The sequence below is a fragment of the Battus philenor genome, unplaced genomic scaffold (genome assembly GCF_028537555.1).
Source record: "Battus philenor isolate CCGP_79_NKW_IND1 unplaced genomic scaffold, ilBatPhil1.0.hap1 SCAF_16, whole genome shotgun sequence".
NCBI classification, from domain to species: Eukaryota; Metazoa; Arthropoda; class Insecta; order Lepidoptera; family Papilionidae; genus Battus; species Battus philenor.
The window spans coordinates 12,531,581-12,546,376 of NW_027181678.1; the positions used below are offsets into that span (position 1 = coordinate 12,531,581).

Genomic DNA, 14,796 nt, shown 5'->3' on the forward strand with positions numbered 1-14,796 from the left:
AAAACCATAACTTGAAAGAAGCTAAAATCAAATGGAGCTTCCTTGTAATTAAATTTTACAGATAAAACTTACGAGTGTTCCAGACATATCCTGATCTATATGTAGCCTACAGCAGACAGAAGTAACAAAGTAACAAGAAGAAGTAGCAAAAGTGTTTTTTCTAATTATATTTTTGAAATGAAATAACTTAGAAACAAAAATAAACATTTATTTACACTTTATTGTACGCAAAAATTAATATAGAAAAATTATAAAGGATGTGTCACAAAATAATAGATAATAGTTAAAAAAACAATAAACATCTTCAAGAGGCGTTTGTTTCGTTCGAGGCGATCTCTACCAGACAACCTTTGGATGAATATGAGAGACACGAAGGAGATGGCAGTTTAGGGTGTACATACATATAAATACATACATGTATGTACAAACATACTTATATAAAGATATAACATATGTACATATTTTACATTGAAAAGATATTACAGAACTACGAATATACTTATATAACAAATGCTATACAATACTCTATTTTAAAAGCCAAGGTTCCATAACCTGCCAGAGACAATAGTGAAAGATTTCTCCATAAATGTAATAGAATGAGCAGGCATAGTCGATGAGTTTAGCAACTTATCATGTGAGTCATGCAAAAGAAATCTAAATATTTAAGACATTATAAAAAAATATTTGTAAACATGTTATTTAAAGTTTAATTGCATGTTATTTATAACAATTAATTATTATTATGTATTATTCAATAACAAATAAGGAATGTTAACTACAATATGAGAAGTTTGTCACTAATTCTGATATTATACATATTAGTTAGTAATAAAAATATAATTAAGCTATTTTTAATGCTTATTAAATGAATACTAACCTTAATGATAGTAATTCAATTGTAATTAACAGTTTCGAAAGGTCAATTAACGCTGTCATCATTGGCAAAAGAACTTGTGAAGTGTTTAGTTTTAATTTAAAATAATATTCGTGAACATATAAAAATGTACAATAAAGAAGTGTCATGTATATTGTGTTTGTGTTCATTATTTATTTTGACAAATTGTTCACTGAGATATAAACGCCAATCAGGTAAAACATTTGACTTTTTTTCTCTACATAACCTATAAGTCCACGAGTCATGAATAGAATAGATATCACCCTTCGCAGTTCGGTGTAGTTTTGGCAAGATCCTGTGATGGAACCGAGAAGTATTAGCCAAACCCGATACCATATCCTGGGCGAAAATTAAATCATAAGTACGTCCTTGGTGATGTACGGGAAATAAGTGAGCTTTATTTCTCCATCGCCTGTTTGGAGAGTAGTGTGTTTCCTTACGGGAAACTCTCTGTAAAAAGTACTGCTGTCAGAGACTATGAATGCAAGACCTGATGTAAATAGTTCCTTGTCTTTGGGCAGATTTACTGACCCCATTGATATAACTGATTAGGATTTTTGGGGACAGTATAGTCAATAGATTTAGTAATAGACAAAGAAGTCTGGCGTAAAAATCATGGAGGAATCAATAGCCTCCCTGATAAGCGATGAAAAATGCAAAGAACAGTTCCTCATACTTTGTAAAAAACTAATAAGAAATGCAATAGAGAAAAAAAAAACAATAAAAATGTAAAAACAAAAATCAAAAATAATGTAAAACAAATCAATATGTAATATTCCTATAAAGATATAAAATAATAAAAATGTAAGAGTAATAATAATAATAGAATATAAGTAAAAAATGTGATATAATAGAATATAAGAAAATGTAACAAGTAATGAGGAATGAATGATATAGAGCGAAAGAGAAAGACAGTAGAATTATGGAAAGAAAGTAACGAACGGAAGACAATGTGACGCGTGAAAGGAGAGAAAGCAAATAAAACAAAAAAAAATGTCTGAAAAAATTAAACAAATGTCAACAAAAAGTCCCTGTCCCACACCAGATAGGGGGTACGAGAGGCTCCCAATAGCGGGGGCCATAAAAAAATAGACAAAGAAAGGGTCCTGAGCCATGAAGATGGATATGTCTCTACCTCGGGAGTTCTCTACGAGTTCGAATTTGGAATAAGAAGTTCTGTAGGCTAGTGAAAGTAACCGATATAGCGCAGTAGATTAACAGGATGAAGTGGCCGTGGTCAGTCCACAGCGTGCAGAACAAATGGCAGCTGTGACCTTTATGTTCTTAAGCGTAGATCACGGTCTGGCATGTACACGGTAGGAAACTCACAAGGTGAACATAGGACTTTATTTTGACAGTTGGAAGACACTGGATCCTGGCTGCTAACCACCGTCCTCGTTGTTGTGAAGGAGGCTTATGGCTAAAATGATGATGTTGATGATGAACCTATAGATGATAATGTTATAAAATAGTTTATAGCTCATGTGATCTATGGTTTAAGTGGCTGTTTAATATTTCGAGCTATATTTTTGTAAAGTTCTGATAAATTTAATAAATAAAAATTGATTTATATGTTATTAACAAACGCTTATAATGTACTCTTAACTGATCCATATAAAAATTATATCGTAACACAAGTAAAATGTTTTAAAAATGGTTAACATTTTTACGTGTAATTTCGACATCTCTTGATTATACCATCTTAGCCTAAATTAATGAAATAAACCTTTTTTACATTTAAACTTAGGAATTAATTACGCAATTGAACCTTACATTTGCTTCTGTAGCCTTCGGCTGAAATTAGCAATTTGCTTTCTTTGAAGGAAATTGTATGATATTAATTCAATAAGGTTGCTGCAAATATATAATATATTAGAAAAACCTTATGTCTTTAATATAATAATTATTAATAATAAGCAAAGAAGTTTTAAGTAAAAATCTAAAGATAATCAAAATGATTTAAATCAAATGATTAAAAACTCCATTATTTTTATACCCGAAGAAAGTGTCTTCAATTTAATGTTCGTTAGGATTGCCTTAGAAAGATATAATAAATACCAAATAATGTGAAAACAAGACAAGAACTGTGGTTTTATAAGCTTCTTAGATGTTTCCTTTTCGATTCCATAGATGGCGTTGCTGGCAATAGTTTGTAATTAACATCTTGTCTGTTTTCAGACGAAAAATGTAAATCTTTATTTTGCAAAATAACCGAGAAAACCACACGCCCACCTCGACTAACAGATGGTATGTATTATAATTTTATTTATATCTTAAACTAAAGAGATTCAAGGTGTATTTGTTCAAATAAAACCCTTGTTGATGTCCACGTGTCGACAGATGATTTTGTTCCGCTTCCAAACGGTGCTATAGTAAATCTATCGGAGAGGCTTATGTCTTGTAGGCTTTCTATGACTGAAATCACGATGATAAACAAAAAATGTGTACAGTAAACTATGGGAAAATAAAGTCGTTTTTAAGTTAGGGTGTAACTAGGAGAAAAGGGTTGGACAGGAATCAATTTTTATATGTTTAGGTTATATAGCTATATGATAAGACTTAATTACAATTTATCCAGATAATATAGTTCAAAGGACTAATAAGCCAGTGGGCATTGAAAACGATGAACCGGAGGACATATCGCAGTCATCAAAGTTGAAAATTCTGGGACAATACTGCGACTTATCCGACTCAGAAACTTCCGTGCCAGGCTTTGTTTGCAAAGGACAATTGCTTTTTGAGGATGACTTTAATAACGATATTTCCGAGGACAATATATGGACCGCAGAAGTCAGGATGCCCGTTCAGCCGGTATATTTTAATTTATATATTTTGTTTAATTCTTCGCGGTATTTTGATTAACAACTTCTTTCTTTTCAAAATTCTTTCATTTCGATATATTTCTCGAAATTCGTTTGCACGATGCAATAATAAAGTAAAAATAACGTTATTAGTATGAGTAATAAAATACAGTATTCTTCTGACAATTTTTTTTGGATCTATATTCCACAGATAAGTTTAACATTTCTGGTATTTTTATTTGTTTTTATATTTATAAATAACCAGGACGATAATGTAAATAAATGTATATATTGATAAAACTATTTCACAATTAACACAAACAGTACGTTGCATGTGTATACGTTAAAAATAACGTTAATTTATAATATAATAATGAGATTAAAATAATAATGACGTTAAAAATAATGGTTGCGGTACGCGGAGCCTTCACATCGAGCCTCTGTCGGGCACGATGATCTGAACATTCATGACACTTATACTCCAACAGCCGCGCCCGCCTAACCCGCGTTCAAGCTAGGGCGGTCTGGACAGGCCCGTGTCGCTCCAGACCGCCGAGTAGTCCTCGCTTCGCATAACCTACACTACACCTCATTCACTACACTATACAACTACACAGGAATAGTCCATCTTCATGCGTGCGTCCTCGATGTAACTTTGGTACGATCACCCAGCGTAAGTTTTTAGTCCGCGGACCTTCTGTATCCGTGAAGCTGCATAAAGCCTGTATCGGATAGCAGCGTAAATTCAAATACATCAAATACAATAGACCCGAATCGCTGGCTGTCCTTTCTTACATTCTTAGCGACATCTACATTGTTCTCCGGATAATACAGTCACTGTATTGCCAACATTTGATAGCCACAATAATATCACGCTTCCTATAAATTTAACATATATACTAATTTCAAGAGAAACTAATTATACAGGGTGATTAGTTACAGGTGTAAAAGCTTTAAAAGGTTTGTATAGTTTGCTGTCAATTAATGTATGGTTCACCTTACAATAAATGATAAATAACAAAATGATAAAAACATTTACCAAAATTCGGATTACAACATATTAAAATAATTTATTATTTATAATCTGTCCTTGCAGCCTGTTTACTGCCAGAAGTTACCGGCCAGTCGAATTAAAAAAAAAATTTCACAGTGATCGTTTTATACAGGATGTTTAGAAATTACTTTTACACCTAAACGCTTAATTTTTTTTACCGAATAATTAGCTTGTACATCTATAACCAATCATTTCGTTTATGCAATTGCACTCAGATGGTGTTATAATTGACATCACCCCTTTTAAACTTTGTAACAAATGAGAATTCACACATTAATATTGAATCATGTATGTGTACAGTAATCGTAGCAAAAAAGATATTATTTACGTCAGAAATAATTATATTTCATAAAGATATTTACGTTCATGCAAGATATTTACTATCACACAAGATATTTATTATCTTACAAGATATTTACTATCATACAAGATATTTACTATCATACAAGATATTTATTACCATATAAGATATTTACTATCATACATGATATTTACTACCATATAAGATATTTACTATCATACATGATATTTATTACCATACAAGATATTTATTATCATACAATATTTCAGGATTACCCGTTTAACTTGTATGAAGATAGGGCTGAAGTAAAGAACGGCAAGCTTCAGATCAGTCCAATAACATTGGCGTCGAAATACGGAACTGACTTTCTAAGACGTTCGTTATCATTACGAGAAAGGTAAGCATAACATATTATGAAATAAACTAAAATAATTGAAGTTCATGCATTGTATTCGTGATAATATTCATGTCCCATACAAAGCATATATGTTCGTGTGTATGTCACACGTTCAAATACACACACAGACACACACTCTTACAAATATATTGGAAGTTTGTAGTTTCAGTCGGCGTTGATAGATGGCGTTAGTTTTTTTTAAGTTTATATGTATATATATATATATACACACACACACACATATATATATATATATGTATATGTATATATATATATATATATAAGTGTGTATGTGTGTGTTTGTCATTGTTTTATGTAATATATGATATGCATTAAATCAATTTTAGACAAATGTAACCATATCCATTCAGACCTTTCTTTGACGCCTTTTGTTAAAACTACGACAACATAGTTTCTACGGTGGCTGCTTAGTACCTCAACTCGTTAGCCTCCCAGCAGATATCAAAGATTTAGCTCGCGTGACAGCGCAGGGCCAGGACACGTGCGGCAGATCACTCCAAATCCGACGCCATGGCTTTATAGGCTAAAACATATATAAACAATTTTTTGACCTCCCTTTGTTTCAGTTCATATCAGTTAATATATGACAAGCAAGTCTCTTAAAGGCTGCAAGTTAAAGTATGGTTAAACTAAGTTGAGGTTAAAATAAGTTAGCCCAACTGAGCCTATTATTTCAAACAATATAGAAACCGGAAACAGCATCACGCCTATTAGTGTTATTTGAATAGAGAAATCAAAATTATTTAATATTCATCTTATGATATAGTTGTACGGGGTCTACATATGAGGAATGTTATATGGAAGCATTTGGACCTCAGATATTACCGCCGGCCATTACGGGTAAAATAACAACAAAAAGATCGTTCAGTTTCAAATATGGAAGGATCGAAGTTAAAGCGAAAATGCCTTCTGGAGACTGGCTTGTACCATGTAAGTGTAATTAAAACTTTTATGTTGTTTCTTGTTTTAAGATATATCACATTTAATTTGTATTAGTATATTAATTAACAGTAATAAATGAGCATTTTTTGTAAAACGAAATGTCCGTTGACATATTAATATTGTTTAATGAAATTATTAATTATAATTATGTAGATGACGTTAGGAGTGAGTTCATAGTTGACTAGTTGTTGTGGCTGTGGACATGGGGTACAGAACTGAAGGGGGAGGGGAAATGGTTCAAGAGCCTTATTGTTCTGGAGTGGAGACGACGAAGCAGCAAGCGAAGCGTACAACGTCGTGTGATCGTCGGAATGGAAGTTTATAGGAGCAGCCTATCTCCAACAGTGGAGATTTTACGATTGAAATGCAGATGATATAAAAGTTTATAAAAGGGGTGCAAAAGTAATGTCGTAATTTGAACATATCTTCATTTTTACAAATGACGTCAAATATCATTGTGCTTTGATATCTATGATATAAATATATAGATATATTCCATCGCCTGTTGACAACTAATTCTCTAACCATTTATAAAAATTAACGAAAGTTTACATTATGACATTACTTTTGCGCCACCTAATATCTGTATGGATGGGTTTGTGTATATATATACACACACATTCAAATTTTTCGTTTTATTTAAATTGTTAGAAATGAGGGTTTAAAATACTTGTTTTGATTTGAAAGTGATCCAACTCGAACCACGAGATAACATCTACGGTTCTACGAACTACGCGTCTGGGATAATACGTATCGCGTGCGTGAGAGGCAACATAGAGTTCTCTAAGAAACTCTACTCCGGTGCCATCGTCAGCGAATCAAATCCACTAAGGTACTTCTTATTTTTTATTGTGTTTATTATTTTTTTATCTTATTATTTTCTTCGAGTGACCAATAGACACGGCATTGGTGTCCTACTCCCCTTTTTTATGGCCCCTTATTTGCGGACTACCCATGCTTCCTTCCTATGCAAGCAGAGATAATATTTACAATAATCTTTTTTAAATTTTTAACGTCTTTCATTCATTCCTCTGTCAACCTTTCCATTCCCTTCCATTCCCTGTTACCTTTCATTCATCACTTCTTCTTTAACCTTTCCTCGAGAGATATTGCATATTCAACATTTTTATTTAAGTTTTATTTTATATCCATTATTTTATCATTCCTTATACATTTCTATATCACAATTTTATTTAGGTTTTTCAGTTCGTTCGCAATATTTTCTTCTCTTCTGTTGACTTCTTATTTCCCTTTATTATTGTCCCGATTATCCTCTTACAGTACTCTAGAAAGATCAGACATCCTCTTTTTTTGGCTAACCAGCAAGGCAATATTACTTTCCTATATTCTTTTTTCAAAATAAAACTGGGAATCCGTTCGTTCTGGCCTGACAAAATAGTCTCGCTAGATGTGGGTAGAGCAAGACTGGGCTTTGTATCGATCCATGGGACAGGCCTATGCCTTGCAGGCATCTATCGCATGACATGAAGACTATAATTTATGTCTTTTATGTGAAGAGAACCTGAAACACAAAACTCGAACTATAAAGCCTCTTTCGATTTCGTTTACAGAAGTGCTTTCGTACGAGAGAAGTTTGGTAACCAACAGTGGAATAAGAATTACCATAATTATACACTAGTATGGAGTCCAGGTTAGTAAATCTTTGTTTTTTTTTGGACTAACGGTCACTATTTATCTTAGATTTACAGTTTTTGCGGAAATAACATTCTATATAGTAACTTAGCTCTTATAGCTTACTGGAGTCTTGGGTCGTTATAACCAATTGGTTATAGGTTTAAAAGTTTTAAAAGATATGAATCAAAACTACATCATATGTAAAAATAAGTATTGTTAATTACTGTGTCTGTAGAATTTTTATAGCCAGAAGTTATTGGCTAGTCGCTTTTCGATATAAAAATAAATTAAGGTAAAAAAGTAACCGTTTTAGGAGGCTGACATGCACTCAAATACACCAATACCTCACTTTGCGTCGTGGTTACGTTCCAAAAAAACACGACGCAAATTGAAACGCCGCAAAGTGAATTAAGATTTCCTATAGCAAACCATGTAGAGATCGAAGATAGGTTCCAGGGTTACGAAAATACTACTTTTTAAAAAGAAAATTGAACAAAGTAAACATTTAAAAAACAAAAATAATATAACTCTGCCAATAAATAAATTGGAAAAATATATGCCTTTTTTTTGTAACTAGAAACAACACGTTAAAATTTATATAAATGCATTATTCTCTTTTAAAAAAAGCACAACACACCACGTAATTGGAACTGAACTCTAAAATTAGCAAAACAAAGTGAAAATAAAAATCTATTAAAATTATGTCGATTTTTAGTTAGAAAGGGAATCCCCGATTTTTGATGGCATGGCGCAATTAGAAACAAAAGTGTCACCATCTTTTAGAAAAAAAAAGAAAATTAAAAAAAAATTAAAGACTCGAACCCAAAACAACGCAACCTCGAAAATCTAAGGTCGCACAGTGAAAATTAGTACTAATTAAGTAGCGACGCAACTTCGACAACAACGCAAAAAGAAACGGCGCAAAGCGAGGTATTGATGTAGCTTGCACGCATGCTCTACTTGAGTAGGTGCAGCCAGAACTTCGGCTTCAGCTGTTATTTAAAACGCTTTAATTATTTCAACTCCTGGGTTACTATGCGAGTTGAATTCTGACTCGATCGGTGTATTATTTTTCTGTTTGAGAGCAGTCTTTTTATTAAACGGTTTTATTTAGTTCGACCCGAACGGAATTTATTTGGATCAAAATTAGAAATTGAATTTAAGCACCTTCCCGCTGTCAGATTGATCTGAAATTTGGTACACACATTTAATTTAGGTGACAATACATTATAATAAAATTAATAACATTATAAATCTAAGATGGCCGCCAATAAAAAAGGCGGATTAAGTATTTTTCTTTGACCCCCACAATATGGGTATCAAATGAAAGGACTACACTAGTAAAACACGATGATTATGTCAAAATATAAAAATTCAAGATGGACGCCGTTCCAATATGGCGGAGCAGGTACATATTTTTCCACAACCACCACAATATGGGTATCAAAAAACCGTTTAACTTAAAAGTTTATTAAATGTATTTATTTTCGAGAAAGATAGAGAGAGAAAATACTTTGGTTAAAACAGCATTACAGATACTTTTTTATGATATTAAAATTTACAACTATTGTTTCTTGTCATATTAAGGGGACGATTTAAATGATAGAAGTCGTTGTATAGTTATTCTTATTATTATAGATCAATCCATTACAGTTGGTTAATAAATATAGCTTTTTATTACAGATAAATTATCTTTATATGTAGACGGCGAGAAATATGGAGTGATAAAGCCAACAAAAGGATTTTCGGAGGAAGCTATGAAATATAATAAAACAGTATCAGCGAAATGGATGAAAGGTAGTTTGATGGCTCCTTTAGATGAAATGGTAAGCACTATTAATGATAATTTATGCTTTGAAATTCTATCTATCTCACATACTCGTAGATATTATAGGCACGGAGGTTACTCATTTGCTGTCAGTTATTTTATGGTACATATAAATAAAAATGTAGTGATAATACAGTAAGAAAATACGTTTTCAAAATTTTAGGTAATTGAGTATTGAAATTAATAATTATTTTGTATTCATATTTGCAAAATTTCTACTGTCAGAAGTTATTCGCATGTTGCATTTGAAAAGAAAAAAATATTTACACATATTTCATGTATTTCACATATTTCATGAACGATCATTTTATACAGGATGATTGGAAATAGGTTGTAGAGTTTAATAGGTTTACTAGGTAATTTTAGAGTCTTAACACTTTACGAGCTGGGGCACTTGTGGAGAAATTTTCAAAGTAAAGAAAATAATAGTTTAAGTTATATATATATATACATACCTACATTTATATATAAGTATATATGTATATATATATTATATCAATGTAATTAAATATCGAGAAGCGTGTGACCCGGTTTTGACAACAGATGTATCGTACGCTTCCGCTTACGTGCCGACCAATCGCTGAGCGTCCTGAGATTTTGCGCATGCGTAGACCCATGGATTGGACCGATAAGAAAGGCGGTAAGGTTCGGTAGTGCATAAGCGAAAGCGTTTTGTCATCTGCAATTATTTCGCTATAAGGTGACAAATCAGCTGCTGCTGATCAACCTGTATAAATATTGGGCAGAAAGATTTCTTCGCCCAAAAAGTTTTAAATTTAAATGTATTCATGTGTATTACTTATTTTTTCAGTTTTACATATCAATTGGTCTTGATGTTGGAGGTATACATGAATTCCCTGATTCCCCAGTTCCGGTGAAACCGTGGAACAACACGTCAAACAGGGCAATGCTTGACTTCTGGAATGCCCGTGACTCCTGGTACCCAACGTGGTCGGAGAGTACCCTGAGTGTGGATTACATCCGAATCTATGCTTTATGATGTTCAACTTGTTGTAACCTATAAGACGAGAATGAATTGACAATTTTATTTTTTTAAACCATTATACAATTCTATTTAAATAAAAAAAATATTTCTTTGGAATAAACTTTATTTTACATTAATATTTATGTTAGCAATTTAAATATCTAACGTAATTTGGGAAATTTTGTTATCATTGTTTTTCTTTTTTTGAATCCAGTGGCATCTATAGATGCCAAGGGCTACGAGATCCTTTTAGGTTTAAAGGGGTAGAGCACGATGGGCGCTCATTTAGCTAGCAAAGATTCTAATATGACTAGTTGTTTCCTTATAATTATTTTTTCTTTTTTTTGTACCCAGTGGCATCTATAGATGCCAATGACTACGGGATCCTTCTAGGTTTGAGGGAGCAGAGCGCAGTGGGCTCATTTAGCTCGCAAATATTCTAATTTGGCAAGTCGTTTTCTAATAATTATTTTTTCTTCTTTTGAACCCAATGGCATCAATAAATGTCAAAAGCGAGGGGGTTCCTTTTAAGTTTAAAGAGGGAGAGCGGACAGGGGGCTCATTTATCTAGAAAAGGTACAGGCCTCTCCCGCAAGCCTTGGCACGGGACGCAATAAATTAAGAAAAGAACCAATACATAGCTATTTCCGCCATGCAGCAGTAGTCATGCAATAAAGTGCACCGCCCGTCACCCCCTAATAAACACAGAGTGTTTGGCATTATCGGTGTAACAATGCTCCTAAGGATGCCTCGTGAAGGGGTGAAATACGAGTTGAGTGATTTAACGGTGGTAGTTGTGTAATTTGCATTGTTTGCCGTATGCTTATTTACCAACGGGCTGGCGGGCGGTGCACTTTGTTGCACGACTACTGCTACATGGCGGAAGTAGCTATATATTGGTCCTTTTCTTAATTAGGATGGACTTCCGCAAAATAACGCTTGAATCTATTAGACTCTATAAATTAGTTTCATTACCGCAACAGCTATATTCCTTTAAAACATTGCCTAAGGTTTCGATCTTCTGGATTCTACCTTCCACAGTCCTGGCTAGATCGATTACCTTGAGTAGATTATCAGTGATTTAAGACCGGTAAGAGGCCAAAAACGCTAAGTTTCCTGATTAAAACTGAACATTTATAATTTATTACTAAATACCTCATTATGGTGAGAGTTGACCCTGTAAATAAATTTTATTGAAGTAGATATTAAAAAGTATATTTATCGCCCCGCTATATTTAAGCATTATGTATGTCGAACGCTTTAAGATATAACCGGTATTCCGTAATTTACTTAAGAATATTTTATAAATATGCTGTGAACCGGTCAGGTATGTTCCCAAACATCTTTTTTTTCGACAATTTTTATTGATATTAATCGTAGATTATTCTTGTATAGTCAGTGTTTTAGGCAATTTTAAATCAAGTAAAATATGCGTATGGTAAATCCTATCTAAAAATTAAAGGTTTAAGAAATAATAAATAATATAATGATAATACAGTAAGAATAAGTGCTTTCAAAATTCGGGTTAATACTTACTGATAACGGAATATTAATTACTATATTTTCCTGCGAACTATGTTCTGCCAGAAGTTGTTGGTCAGTCAAATTTCAAAGAAAATTAAATATGTAACATATTTGGCTTTATAAATGAATACTCCTACTCCGCCAAACACCGAGCTATATGGCGAGAGCAGAGAGAGCATTGCGGAGAGAACCGACCACGGTTTGACCACGACCACTCAGACAGGAATGAACGAATGAAAAGATTTCACTTTATACAGAATGAATGGAAATAGAGTACGAGATTTGAAGCTTTGACTAATAAATGAGCATTTTTTGATCATCATCCTGTAGATTTACAGCAATATGTAGCCTCTGTGGAAGGTTGAGCGGTACTTGTAATGCTGTATACGGTTTTAATTAAAATCGCGACCACTGTATTGTTCCAATTTTAAATTTACGCGCTCTTATGTTGTTCGAAGTCGAATTTAGAGATCGCCAAATCATTTTTTTTGTGTAAGTTTACATGTTGTGATGATTAAATATTCTATTTTTGTATGACTTTGTATGTCTGGTGATTTTCTCTTCTATCGTGTATATTTTCTGGTCATTATGTAGTCGTTCGTTAGCGAACCATAGAGCTTTGGAATCATTCGCAAACTTTTTTTATCGTAGCATTGTATAATCTTTAAGTTGAAATGAGAATTTGACCCTCATAAATGGTAGCCATAGGTCTAAGTTCGTTTTAATGTGACCATATGGAATAAAAATTTATTTTCTAACAACAATTGGGAGCTTAAACTACGAATTGGTACGATAAACGTGCACTTTTGTAATTTGAGAGAAAATACACGTTTGCAGGATTTATTATTACAAAATGATATTTTAATGGACCTAACAGTTTTAAGACTTGAAAGATTAACTAAAGTTTTAAGATTATATTTTATTACTTATATGTATGTGTATTAAAATGTCAGTATCCAAAAATACGTGAAAGTGAGTTTGGCATAGATATTTGGTTCGTCTATCAGGATCCGTTCTTAATGCTAGTAACATAACCTAAAATAATAAAAGTAAAGTGAGGTATCAAGATATATTTTTTCCATATCGCAAGAAACAAGCAAATATTGATTTTTCACATAAAGAAAATTCGTTTCTAATTAATTTGTTATATTCACATGGTTTTCCCCTTTTGTTTTCCAATGCGATGAATTTTAAAGAAATTCGATTCAAATTGAGATCTTTACTAAAGCAACCTTCGTTTTAAATTAATGCTACGAATATACTAAAAGCGTTCGTATCCGAGATAAGGTGTTTTTTTTTTTGTGTATTCTATATATTCTTTTCTTATATATATTCTTAAAACAGTGGTTAAATCAATTCTTTCCCTACCTACATAATGACCTCAACAATCAAAAGTTTGTAGTAAGATTTTGGTGTAGTTTTTTTTTTCAGGAAAATTGAAAGTAATTTATTGAAAAAATATATACATTTGCTTAAAATTAAGGTACTAATTTTATGGAATTTAAAGGCACTTGAACTCGTCTTGTTTTGCTGCTTTTTTATATCGGTATTATTTTTTTAATTTACAAATTTACATTTTATTGAACACCATGGATAATAGCTAAAAATAAACAATTTTTTGGCGGTTTTTTCGCTCGAGACGATCTCTCCCAGACAACCTTTGGATGGAGATGTGAAACATGAAGGAGAGGGCAGTTTAGGGTGTACATACATACAAATATATACATTACTATACAGACATACGTATATATACATATACATATTAATATTTATAAAAATGTTTCACCTATATTGGTTTCGTTCAGTCGTAATTTTTTCTTAGAAGTAACTTTAAGTTTCCTTAAGATACTATACATGTAAAAAATCCTCAACAGATTCTAAGGCTGGGGTTAAAAGCCTTTTGACATTTTACTTCTCGATTAATACTATTAAAATATATAATAAGTCAGTTGTCAAGTTTTGCGATTAAAAAAATGTTACGATCAAACCTATTTAGATAAAAACCGGTTCATCATAAAAAAACATATTAGTTGGCAATTAGAATAATATTTATAATTCATCTAACCAATACAAGTTTTATAAACGTGTTTTGTGTTGAAAATATTAAATTTATAATTTATTATCCTATAATATCATTTTACGTGTAATAGTTTATTTCTAAAATTTTCTAAAAATAATTCGGAATTTACGTACAAAAAAATCACATAAATCGTATCTTAAATGCCACCTTGTGGTAGATTAAGGCTCGTCGATCGAGAACAAATATGAACCTACTGTGTACACGTTTATTTACGGTGTTCAATTGTGTACGTTAAGAGAAGAATGTGAACGTGTTTCACCCCTCCACGGGGCATCTTCAGGAATTATGTTACACCAATTAGTGCCAAACACAGAGTCAAAAGACTTTATCAGG

At 32.3% G+C, this 14,796-nt stretch overlaps 1 protein-coding gene across 1 annotated transcript; it reads left to right on the top strand.

Moving 5' to 3' along the window:
* The first annotated feature begins 2,155 nt into the window (after nt 1-2,155).
* Nucleotides 2,156-10,949, top strand: LOC137919537 (beta-1,3-glucan-binding protein 1-like). Its single transcript, XM_068762630.1, has 9 exons — nt 2,156-2,204; nt 3,074-3,142; nt 3,474-3,706; nt 5,321-5,448; nt 6,236-6,399; nt 7,099-7,243; nt 7,983-8,062; nt 9,730-9,872; nt 10,686-10,949. The coding sequence occupies exons 1-9, from the start codon at nt 2,156-2,158 to the stop codon at nt 10,872-10,874; spliced, it is 1,200 nt and encodes a 399-aa protein (XP_068618731.1). The 3' UTR covers nt 10,875-10,949.
* The last annotated feature ends 3,847 nt before the right edge of the window (nt 10,950-14,796 follow it).